The sequence below is a fragment of the Peromyscus eremicus genome, chromosome 5 (genome assembly GCF_949786415.1).
Source record: "Peromyscus eremicus chromosome 5, PerEre_H2_v1, whole genome shotgun sequence".
In the NCBI taxonomy this organism is placed as follows: Eukaryota; Metazoa; Chordata; class Mammalia; order Rodentia; family Cricetidae; genus Peromyscus; species Peromyscus eremicus.
In genome coordinates this window covers 50,488,321-50,501,194 of record NC_081420.1, presented here as the reverse complement: position 1 = coordinate 50,501,194, position 12,874 = coordinate 50,488,321, and the positions used below count along the sequence as shown (strand labels likewise).

The 12,874-nt window shown below is 42.7% G+C and overlaps 1 protein-coding gene across 4 annotated transcripts in view; it reads left to right on the top strand.

Moving 5' to 3' along the window:
* Positions 1-11,527, top strand: part of Dip2c (disco interacting protein 2 homolog C) — a 430,083-nt gene extending 418,556 nt beyond the window's left edge. For all 4 annotated transcript variants that reach the window (XM_059263427.1, XM_059263426.1, XM_059263425.1 and 1 more), the window contains 3 exons: positions 1,395-1,569; positions 4,692-4,815; positions 8,316-11,527. In XM_059263427.1, the coding sequence (XP_059119410.1) occupies positions 1,395-1,569; positions 4,692-4,815; positions 8,316-8,568 (552 nt within the window). In that variant the 3' untranslated portion in view covers positions 8,569-11,527. The remainder of the gene's footprint in view (positions 1-1,394; positions 1,570-4,691; positions 4,816-8,315) is intronic.
* The last annotated feature ends 1,347 nt before the right edge of the window (positions 11,528-12,874 follow it).

Sequence of the window (12,874 nt, the reverse complement as noted above, 5' to 3'; positions counted from 1 at the left end):
GGAAAGGCGCAAAGCTACACAGAGAAACCCTGTCTCGAAAAACAAAAAAAAAAACAAAAAAAAACCACTGAATTATATGACCTTGTCTGTATTAGTTACTTGTCTTGTTGCTGTGACAAAAGTAAAATAAGGAAGAGTTTATCTTGGTTTATGGTTCCAGGGTATAGTCCATCATGGCAGGGAAATCATAATGTCAGTAGCTCAAGACAGTTGGTCATATTGTATCTACAGTCAAGGAGCCTAGACAGATGAATGCTGGTGTTCAGCTAGCTTTCTCCTTTTATGTAGTCTAAAATGCAGCCTAATGAATGGAACTGCTCACATTTAGGGTGGTTCTTCCCACCTCAACTAACCTAATCAAGATAATCCCTCACAGATGTGCCCAGAGACTTGTCTCCAAAGTGATGCTAGATCCTCTCAAGTTGACAACCAGTATAATCTGTTACACTGTCTTAGCAAGGAAATATTTCATATTGGACACAAAAAACAGTTGCCTCTACCTCATCTGATGTTGTTGTTCTATCTATATGTTACCCTTTGATTACTTCAATAAGTGCTTAGTAAATGTCTGCTAGGATCCAGGCACTATTCTGGGGTCTTGGGATAAAATGGTAAACAATACAGATGAGGGTCTCTCTTCAGGGTACTCAACCATATTTCAGTGTTAATAAAATAACAAAATATCCAATCTCAGAATGCCTGTGCTGCAAACAGTATAATCCAAAAGCCCTCCTTATGGGTCTGGCCCTGTGTGCCAACATCACTTGAATGCATTGTACAAATGTCTTTGGAATTGTGTTGGCTACACTATTTCCCTGGGCCTTTTGTGTGGTTCCACAGCTATTGTTTTGAATCTGTGTCAGCCTCTACTTAACTGTGCTACCACTGACCCCACATTCTCCTTTCTGTTGACTTTGCCACTTCGTTGTATTTTGTCTTATTTTTATCATAGTCTGCTTCAAAAGATATGCTAGCCAAGTGAAAGGGAAAAGCACAATCTTAAAGCTTTGAGCATTTTCTAGTTGCTCTTAGAAATGACATTTAGAAAACTATAAGGAAATTCATACAACTGTATTCACTTTGAAATCTTCCAGTAATCTGCTTTAATGTAATTTTCAGCAGGTGATGGCTTAGTTGGTTGCTTGACTGTAACGTATTTTGCATGGTACTTTCATTATAGAGAACTTTGTGGGTGTCTGTACTCCCTGTCCTCTACCCCACCCTTAGACACCTGAACAAAGCCACCATTGCCTTGTATTCAGACTAACCCAAGGAAACCTTGGCCATTGTGGAAAATAACTTGTTGAGTTATAAAGACAGTTAACTTCTCTTCCCTGGAGAAGGCTGGATGCACAGAGTGGCTCATGTACAATGATGTTTTTCTCTGTCCACAGATCTGGGTCCACAGTGCCCACAATGCCAGTGGCTATTTTACCATTTATGGAGACGAGTCTCTCCAGTCTGATCATTTCAACTCCCGGTTGAGTTTTGGAGATACCCAGACCATCTGGGCCCGCACAGGCTACCTGGGCTTCCTGCGGAGAACTGAGCTCACAGATGCAAACGGAGGTGAGTCCAGGCTGGAAGTTGACACACATTGTACAGAAATTGAATTTGACCAATACGGAAAATGACCTTAAAGTTTGAGAGCCACATTCGGACCTCTGCTTGCCCCTACTAATCTGAAAGTGCCTAATCTTGAAAGAAAAACAAGTAGGGGCTGGGTAGTTAGTACAATTGGCAAAGTATGTTTACCATGTAAATGTTAAGACCTGAGTTTAATCCCTAGAACTCAAGTATGTGTGTCTTACAATCTTAGGGCTAGAAAGTTAGTTCTCTGTGGCCATTGTAGCCAGCCTAGCCTAGACAAAAGTTCAGTGAGAGACCCTGTCTCAACAAACAAGGTGACTAGCAACCAAGGAAAATATCTGAAGCTGATTTCTATCTTCTGCACTCATGTACATATATATGAATGTGCACACACTTGTACAAATGCATACACATGAAGATGTGCACACAGGCAGGTAAGATATAGATGCAGTAGGCAGGGCTATGCATCCCCTTCCTTTGTCTTTCTGAGAACCAAGAGCAAAGGTAAAGCTAAATGCAAGCCCAGCACTCCCTATGGTGAAATCTGCTGAGTGTCCTCATAAGTTCCTGGGGCTGTTTGCTGTCCCTGCCAGGACCACTACTATGACATTTGGAAGAGAGTAGTCCTTAGGCTCTGGGCCCTGATGGCTAGCAACTGGGCCTTCATGTTCCCATTGTTTAGGACATAGCCCTGTGTCTAGCAGGGGTATACTTTGTTGCTAGCTATCTGTGCCTCCATGTGGAGAGCCACATTGGGTATTTCATAAAGCCAAGATACCAAAGCATACTCACAAGCTTAGGGAGTGGCTCAGTGGCAGAGTGCATGCCTGAGGCTCACATATCTGTCTGTCTGTCTGTCTGTCTGTCTGTCTGTCTGTCTCTCTCTCTCTCTCTCTCTCTCTCTCTCTCTCTCTCTCTCACACACACACACACACACACACACACACACACACACACGATTAATTTTTTTTCCCATGATTAATTTTAATATGTCAGAAGCTAGGGAGATAATTCAGGTGGTAAAATACTTGCTATGCAAGAATAAAGACCTGAGTTCAGATCCCCAGTGCTCATGTAAAAAGCCAGGTGTAGCCATACACACCTGTAATCCCAGGACAAAGAAGGCAAAAAAAGTGTATCCCTGGAGCTCACAGGCCAGCCAACCTAGCCAAACTGGTGAGTTTCAGATTCAGTGAGAGACACTGTCTCAGAACGTAAAGTGGAGAACAATTAAGGGGGAGATCTCTTATGTTGACACATGTACAGGTGCACCCACAAGCACACACACAAACGTAAACTGGCTTGAATATTCATCCTTTGCTTATTTCATAGTCCTTTCTCACCTCCCTAATCTAGGTAAAAATAGAAGAATCCTGTTTTACCATGTATTTCTAGAATCATAGTGAGACCAGAATCCTGGGCAGGTGAGATTCTGGGCCTTGATGAGGCAGGCCTTCTCAGTCACCTAACACACCTGCTAAGCTGAGCCTTGCATTTAGGGAAATAGAACATGCTAATGTGGCAGTTTCATGATGGATAGTCATGGGTTCATTTAATCAAGGATGTAGCGTTCAGAGTTGTAAAAGGTGGTGCAGGGCAGCAGAGTATGGTTACTGTCTTCACCTCACTGATCCCTGGATGATGGCATGAACCCCCACTCCGAGTAAGGAAACAAAGCTCTGTGGGAAGCAGAAGCAAGTAAGCAGTGGTCTCTATCTTGATTGTCTACTTAGATTAGGAAAGGTTTATATACTGTTACTTCATGTTAATCATTTATTTCAAATTTTTCCTGATGTACTTATTACCCAGTTAAAAATTAAGGATGGTTCTTATTTTTAAGCAAAAACAGGACTGACCACATTTTCATTAATATACAATTTTTCTGCAGGATAAAAGTAAGTCTTGTGGGGCCCAAGGAAATGGCCCAGCAAGTGAAAATCAGAGTTTGATCTCCAGAACCAGCATAAATGTTAGGTAGGCATGGCAGCCTGCCTGAAATCTCAGCTCACAGGAGTCAGACAGGGGATCTTTGGAGCGATCATACTAGCTAAACTATTCTATTTGGCAAGATTTGAGTTCAAGTGAGAGATCCTGCCTCAGTACAGGAGACAGAGAAGAATTGAGGAAGACACCTGATGCCAGCCTCTTCTCTCCACAGGCATAGGCAACATACACACACACACACACACACACACACACACACACACACACACACACACATAAATATTAAGGTCTTGGACTGAGGAAATCTTCATTCATGAACATGATCAGAAACTGCTTTCCATCCCATTTACATGAGATGAACACACTGAGGAACTCCTGTAATTGAGTTGAGGGAACTAGTTGCATTTTGGCTGAGATATGACCTTTATGCCTTTGGACTAGTGAAGCCCTTAGGGACTTGTGAGTTCCACCCCACAATGCTCAGGCTATTAAATGCTAACTAGTGTTAACTTAGTCCCTTGGTTGCTGATGAAGATGTGATCTTGTGTCTGACAGTAGAAGCTGGTCCAAAAGAAGATTGGCTTTTCCCCAGTGGACAGATTCAGAAATTAGGCAGGATAGGATAAAAAGTCAAAAGGAGTAAGAGGGTAATAGAGAGGCATGTTGTATACCTGTATGGAGTGTCATAATGAAACTTACTATTTTATATAATTAATACACATTCATACAAAATGTCTAAGAAAAGCCAGATATGGCTTTAATACCAGTGCTAGGAATGCTGAGAAGGATACTTGGGGCTTACTAGCTGGCAGCCTAGCTGAATTACTGAGCTCCAGGTTCAGTAGGAGATCCTATCTCATAAGATGATGTGGAGAGTAATAAAGGAAAACCCCTAACATTGACCTTCGGCCTACCTATGCACACATACATACAAATATCTAAGAAGAAAAAAAAAATGAGAACCTGGTGGCCTGGCATCCAGCCTCTGGGAAGATAAGAAAAATGCCTGAGCCTGAGGTAGCTGACACTTCCCCAGGAGAAAGGAGCCAACCATCTCTAGATCTGGATCTCCTTTCCTTGCTTGTCTATGTCACTATGGAGGGCAGGTTCAAAAAAGGGGGTGGGTCTTGATTGGTACTTGGTTTCTTCTCCAACAGAGCGTCATGATGCCCTCTACGTGGTGGGGGCATTGGATGAAGCCATGGAGCTGCGGGGCATGAGGTACCACCCAATAGACATTGAGACTTCAGTCATCAGAGCCCACAAAAGTGTCACAGAATGGTAAGAGGATGGGAGGTCATTGTCTGTTCTGAAGTCAGGAGCCTAGTTATTGATCACAGGAATATGGAAGAATTTCCCCAAGACAAGGTACTGGAAAGGATGGGGTGTCTCTTCAAGGTAAGCATTCCTCAAGGCTAAGGACAATACAAGAAAGAACCTACTCTGTTAGGACATCCCAGATGACTGAAGAGTTTTAGCTTAAACAGTATTTCCAGGAACCCAAGTTGTTATTGTCTGCAATTATGTAGATGTGACATTTGTTTTGCTCCTATATCATGTTTTCACAAATTAAAACAACAACAAAATAAACAAGACAGGCCTTCAACGGAGACTGGTTAATAAGAAATGTTGTACTTCTGTGTGTGTGTGTGGGGGGGCATTAGAAGAGGCATTGTTTTGGCCTGACCTCACTAGATTTGTATACCAGGTAAGAACTGCTTCAGTTAAACCAAAGCCCAAGCCACAAGGTCCTGCATACAGTGGCCCTGAACACAGTGACCCAAGGGTGGGGATATGAGTTCTTATCCTTCCCAGAGGCATGCATCTGTCTACTGCCCAAGCCCATTCAATGCATTTGTAAAGTGCCATTGACAAACAGAAGGACCTCCAGCCATGAGCTCACTTCTGCTCCCTGTGTTTGGGAGAAGCAAGGAGGCTAGAGCAATTCATCAGTCTCTACTAATGGCAGTCACCGACTTGCTTGGCACTTTCCTGATGTGAGAGCCTGAAGTGACCAATCTCAGTCTTGAGGTATAACCAGTAAAGAAAACAGGTGCAAGAATAGCTTTGAATAGTCTCCAAACCCCGGTTCTGAGATTGTTCCTTCTTCTAATGGAATTCCAAAAACAGGCTCAGACTTAATTGCCATTTATTGAATATAAATAGTACAGGTATATTTATTTACTTGTTTGTTTTTTGTGATGCTGAGCTTTGACCCAGTGTCTCCTACATGCTAGGCAGGTGCTTTGCTGCAGTCCTGAATCTGATTGTGGAGGTCTTGGCAAAGAACCTGAGATCCTATTTATATATGCATGAATTGTTCTGTGGTCACATTGCTGTAGATTCTTACCAACATAGGCCTCCAGGGTTTGTGTTAGCATGCTTGCCTGGCATGCCCAAATCTCTGGATTCGATGTCAGCACCACAAAAACAAACAAAGAACAAGGCCTCCAGTTGCCAGTGTCCTCTTTAACTGTGGATAGATGACAGAATGCAAAAGCAGTACAAACTCTTGATACTCAAGACAGGGGCCTGGGGCTGACCTCATTTTGTCCCTATGTGGCTATAAATCTCAGGTGCAGCCTCAGTTTAATTGCCTTTATCATCTCCCTCAAGATGTATGCTGAAGGGCCTCCCTCTGGACTTTTATCTTAAGCATCACTGTGATTATCTACTATGTGGCTCCTGAACTGAGTCTGACCGTGAGGTGATCAGTCAGGGTCTCCAATTCACCTGTTCTAATAGAAGCCCCAGAAGAAGGAAACTGATGAATCAAGGGATTTAATTCTGATGGACTCAGGACTTTGGGAACTGTTTAGTCACAGACTTCCTCCCCTACTTCTGCTGGTCCTCTATTGGTGAAATTATTTAGGCCATTCCACGTAGTTAAAAGGAGATTTATTTAATGGCGTAACTTACAAATTAAGGGATAGGTAGGTCGCGGGGTCTGGGGAAGGTGTATCACAGTCCAGCGGTGTTCTCTGGAGCTCTGCTTTGTCCACCTCCACCATCCAGGGTCCTGGAACCAAGAGAGTGTTCGCCGATCCAGATCTCGGGTCCCCAGGCGCCTCCCTTGGCCCCGCCTTGTAGGCGTGACAGTTGCCGAAGTCTCAATGGGGGTTGGAACTTCCAGAACAAAGCTGGAATGGCTACCCACTACAGTCCTCTTACAGTCTTCTCTGTGTGTCTTCTCAACACCCCATCATGTCCTCTAGGTTGCCTGTCACTTGAGAAACTCCATGTCAAAGACAAAACCATCTCCATGTTGCCAAATTCAAGCCAACCAAATTCATCTCTCTACAGGAGACTTGCTGTGTTGACACAGCCCCTGAGAAAGCTGTGATAGCTGGAAGGTCTTAATCCCCATCCCACTCTGGATGGCTGAGCTGTGCCTAGTACTTCAGGACAGTGGCATATATTTCAGATGCTATAATACCATATGACCCAGAGTGTCTGGGAGATGTATGTGATCACTGATATCACAGACACAACAATGTATTATAGAGGTCATGCAAACCAATATTTCAATGTCACAGGGACTCAGATTAAGGGAATGAAATGTCAGCACATCTTGGAAATTGTTTTCACAACTGTTCTCTAAGGAGGTACAGGCGTCCCAACTGTGTAATGCTCTCCACAGTTCTCCCTTTTAGCATAATACATGTGCATTGATGATACTGAATAAAATTTTCACTATTTTCTAGTAGACTTAGTCTCATGCTTGTAGGAAAAATAGGTTCTCTAAGTACATTCCATCTCAAGGTAGGATAGAGATTGTTAGACAGGTAGGGGAGAGCCGATGTGATTGGCTGTAAATCTGGTGCCCTTCTTCATGTGCCCTCCTCCCTACCAGGAACCTTCTTGTTTGTCCATAAAGTTCCTTCCATCCTTCAGCATTCTGGTTCCTATAGCCAAGCAGACCTGTGCCAGAGCTTGTGCATACTGGTCCTAAAAGCCAATGTCACAAGGGTAATGGAGTTTCAAATGGTAAAGCACTGGGCTCATGCTTCCAGTAATTAAGTAGACTAAATACTCAGGAGACCCTCCACCAAAGAAATACCTACTGTATGAATTAGTTGCTTCTGCATTACTGTCATCTCCAACTCAGTACTCTGAGACAGAACTACTAATCATGCTCACATGTATATGGGTGATCAGCTAGGTCACCTTAGCATCTATTTGGCTGGAAATAAGCCCAATGCCTCTGCCCTACATGTGCCTTATCCTCTGGGGCCAGCTCAGGCACATCTCTAGCCTGGCAATGGCAGTGCTACACCAGAACAAGCAAAAACATCCCAGAGGGTAAAACATCTATACCCTCTGCTGGGGTCATCTTGCTCACACACATTGACTAGGTTTTATTTTGAGCCCAAGGACTGGAAAGTGTGAGCACTGGGCTAAGGGTGCTTCCTGATGCTGCTCAAACCCCTGCAACAGTAGAGCTAGGAGGCTGATGAAAGTGGTGGGGGAATTGCATCTCAGGCAGCTATAAAGCAACAGAACTGGAATCCAGACTCCCCTAAGGAGGCAGAAGTGGCCCTGTGCCAGAGAAGCAGAATCTAGAAAACACCATATAACACATAGGAGCCACCATAAGAGAAGGACAGGAGAAAATTCAAAAAGGTATGTTGTGGCCAGAAAGACTATATGCCTGACACAGCTCAGAGGGATGTGCCAGTCTGAGGAGATGAGTGTGATCATTCAGGCAGATCTGAACAGAAAAGTGTTAGCATTATGTAAAAGACTCCCCCAGTGATGGTGGTTTTCTTCTTGTCTTCTAGTGCTGTCTTTACCTGGACAAACCTGTTAGTGGTTGTGGTTGAACTTGATGGGTCAGAGCAGGAAGCCTTGGACTTGGTTCCCTTGGTAACCAATGTGGTCCTGGAAGAGCATTACCTGATTGTAGGAGTGGTGGTCGTGGTGGACATCGGTGTCATCCCCATCAACTCCCGGGGAGAGAAACAGCGGATGCACCTGCGAGACGGGTTCTTGGCAGACCAGCTGGATCCCATCTACGTGGCCTATAACATGTAGTCCCGTCACTTTGGCTTCCACAGACTTTTCTACGGATGTGACCATTTTTTTTTCTCAGTGTCCACAGAGACATGCAGACACTCGGCCATACTCGAAGGAGGAGCCTTGTGTGTTGGGGTTGGGGGAGGACTTCTAGGAGCAGTCACCTGGCAGGGGAGATGAAATGGGAATTTATGCTGGATTTTGCTCAGAAGGACTTTGGATCACTGCCTTCAGTTTGCTGGAAAAGCTCATTTTAAGAACTTTCTTTTCTTTCTTTCTTTTTTTTTTTTTAATTATTGGATAAGAAGTGCTCTCTTCGTAAATGTGGTATTTTGTTAAGCCAAAATAGCGATTAAAAAGAATATTCTACCCTCCAAATGGGTTCTTTTAAACAATTTATGTAGTGTGACAAAGAATTGTTTTCTCTGTTTTAATGTGTCATGGAATCTTAATGACATGGATCTGTTACTAATTTAAGCCATCACTAGATCTCACCCTTCTAGGAGAGTTTACTGAGGTACGAGAACCTTCCAGGTAGCACCTTCCAATTAGATTTTAGCAGCTTTCTTTGTCAGAGACATGCTGAAGAAACAGAGGCCAGTTTATGGCCTTTGAAGTTAACATAGAACAAGAAGCGATTATAAATAAGGTATTTCGGCAACTATCTTGCAGAGATCTTTGTACTAAACTAAAAAGATAAAAATAAGTTAACTTCCTCGATATGTAATTATGTACAAAATGTTTAATTTATTTTGATCTCTTTAGAAGTATAAAAGAGAAAAAACATTCAAGAATATTAAAGTCTTGTAATGTTTGCTAATATAAAAAAGTGTTGTATTATCTTGCGTGGATAGTATCACAACAAATATATATATATGAAATATAAATTCACTAATGAACAAAGGAGATTTTAAAGTTTAAATGCAGAACTTGTCACTTGCATGGTGCGCCCTCCACTGTATTCACACACACTTGGCTGTTTCCGAGCAATCACAGGTTGCCAGTAACCCTGTCTTAGACCAGAGACCAGCAAGTGGAGTCACCGCCGTCTCTAAGATAGTAAAGGGATTTAATGCAAACATGCACTATTTTTTCCTTTGCTGTGAGGACGACAGTGAATGCTTTCGTGCCAGCATGTGCCAATGACATTGAGGGGCTCCAGGTTGGCAAATGGCACTGTTTTCTCAGCTGCAAGAATCTGTTGCATAATGTCAATTTTATTTTATTTTGGCATTTTATGTGTGTGTGTCACTTTAAAAAAAAATTTTTTTTTTGATTAGTGAGAAAAGAATGATACCTTGTGGTCATTTGTACCAGGTGTCACTCATTTACCCCTTCCATTGGCCACTGTGAGCAGATAAATGTCCAGAACAGCTTTGAGGGAAAAGCTATGTGTGATGTCTTGAGACTATAGACCCAGCCAACTCTAATCCTCTAGTCCTGGGAGCTTCCTAGGTTGGCCCTGAGTAGCCAACCTACTTTCCTATTCCAGGAACTCAAAACAGAGCTCTGGTTGAAGCAAGGTATTCTGTCAGCTTCATCCTTGTACTAACTGTTGGTACACCAATCCCTGGTTATGTGTGCCTACAACTCGGCCACTCTATCTGTCAGTTGATCTGGCCTGTCTGCATCCAACCAAGGAGGATGTATCAGCAATGCAGGGGGTCTCTTTTATAATTGCCACAGTATTCTCCTGCAGTGGTTCCCAGTACTAGATAACCCTGACTAAAGTTGCTGCTGGGCAGAAATGAGGCTCTTGATTGCATTATGGGTGAGGTCTTTATCTGCCTAAGTTATATGCAGTCAACAGTAAGCCCTTTGCTAAAAGAGAGTTTGTTTTACTTCTAAGATGTAAGGCTGTTTATTTTGTTTTTAATTTAAGTGGCGCATTTTTTAATTTGCATATGTAAAGCATTCTTTCATCTCCATGAATCATTTGATTTTTCAAATATTGTTTGCTCATTGCTATATGTTTATACATGTTTCAAATGCACATTCCTAACAGTCTGTAGCTTCCCAAGGGGGAAAAATTACCTACCACATTCAGAAAAACGTTTTCTTGATACATGTATACACACACACACACACACACACACGCACACACACACACACACGCGCACGCACACACGCATGCACGCACGCACGCATACACTCTCTCTTTCTCTCCCTCTCTTAAAGGGAACTTGGTTTGACATTTCAGATAGGATATTGATAGGTAAACATCATTGCAGTGTGCAGTAAATCTTCCATCTGGCTGATGTGAGGAAGCAGAGCAAATTTAGATGTCACTCAAAACATACTCTTAACTTTTCACCATATCAGCTTCACACCCGAGGAGGGCGAAGGCTGCAGGACAGTTGCACAGGCCGTTCACAGCAGGTCTCTTCTGCATCCTGTCATCTGGGACATTAGACTTTAGGTTGGAAAGAGTTGGTGGACTGGGTTGGAAGCTTCGTTGTGCAAGAAAAAGGAAAGGAGATACTTAAGTACCACCAGTTTCAGCAATAAAGGAGGATCGTTATGTATTAGAAATCGTACTGTAGATAAATCATTCATGAGAATGTTTTTTAAAAAAAAATGTTTGTCTTGTGACCATGTGCTTTTGGAGTCAGCCAAAACCATGTAATCAACTTGCACAAAAAGAGGGTACACAAAGAACACTGAGACACAGACCTAATCAAACAGGAGCAGATTCCTCATGGTGCTTGTTTATTATATATATTTAACCCTGCTTGACACTTTACCCAAGGGGACGGTCCCTTTATCAGTTGAATGTTAGCAGCGTTATTTCAGAGTGTGGTGACTGGTTAGAGAGAACTCGTATACTCAACCAATCACAGTTTCAAACAAAATTTTTATGTGCAAAGGACAGCAACCTTCTTGTATGTTCAACCACCAGTACGCTTTGTACATCTGTGATAACGCCTGTTTTATATTCAAATGAACAAATAAAAGCTTTTATTTTTGTTGCTCTGAACATAGCAGTTTCTTAATTGGTACCCTGGAAAAAAATTTCTGGGACAGACCACTTCCATGTGAGGAAGGAGGTGACTCCTGCTGGGAAATGTATCTGACTCTGTTTACATGACTTGTTGCATAACTTAGTACAGATGACCCTGCTCTGGATGATGTATAAATCTTGATACAGGCATTTCTAGTTAACAGCAGTTCCTATGGCAACAAATGTTTTGTGAAATGTTTTTTTTTATTCTTTTAAATATATCTGAATATATTTGTTCACATTTTGCTGCAAGTGTACAGATTATTGGTAACTCTTTGGGACAGACAGTAAGCATATGTCTTGTGTGTGAACCCTTCTATTTACTGTGTCAAAGGGGAACTTGGCATGTCTGGACAGGTCACTGGTTGCCTGTCCTCTCTAATTCAAACTGCCCTTGCTTGTTTAATAACAAAAGGTTCTATATTTTGCTCAAGATCCTTGGAGTCTTAATAGTTTTGTCTTGGGAAAGCCTTGACTAGTTACCTGCTCTTTAGCCTGATGATTATAAAAAGGATCAGCATGAGGCTAGGGAAATTGCTTAGCTGGTTAAGCAGTTGCCACACAGCCTGGCAACCTGAGTTTGATCCTGGAACTCATATACAAATGGAAGGAAAGAGCCGGCTCCACAAAGTTGTTCTCTAGCTTCCACAGGGACACCCTCCCTATATATATCTATAACACAATAATGTTAAAGAAGGGCATGGTGACATGTGCTCCTAAGCCTAGCACTAGGGAAGCAGGACACTTGCAGCTTACTGACCAGCCTAATCTTTGAGTTTCAGGCCAAAGAGAAACCCGGGATCACAAATCAAGATGGATATGTCCTGAAGAATGACAGCGTAGTTGGATGTCTGGCTTCCACTCAGAGCTTATTCACAGTATCAGAACATAGGTGCATCTGCACAGAGCACAAGGTTAACCTAAAGCCTTTGTGTTGAGTTCTACTTGCCTCTGCCCAGGTTGTATCAGGCATGACAAATGTTCATGCTGCTTTGAGTGTGCAAAAGGTATAAGACCTGCCTGGCAGCATCAAGGTGAAAGAATCTTGGGAGAAAGGGGTGCGTCTACAGACCCAGGTTTCTCAAAATGGCAACCCTGATAACAACTAGTCAAATAGAGACCAGGTAACCACAAGAACTGTACTGATGGAGGCCACTTCAGATCCATCATATGTACATATATATATGCATGTATATATAGCATGTTTTAGTGTGGTGTCCTGTACACTTTGTCCTCTAGGACAAGGCTGCAGTCCTGAGACATGTTCTGTAGCACTTTGGTTACTGGCAAATTATTCCATCCTAGGAATCCCGGACTGTGACA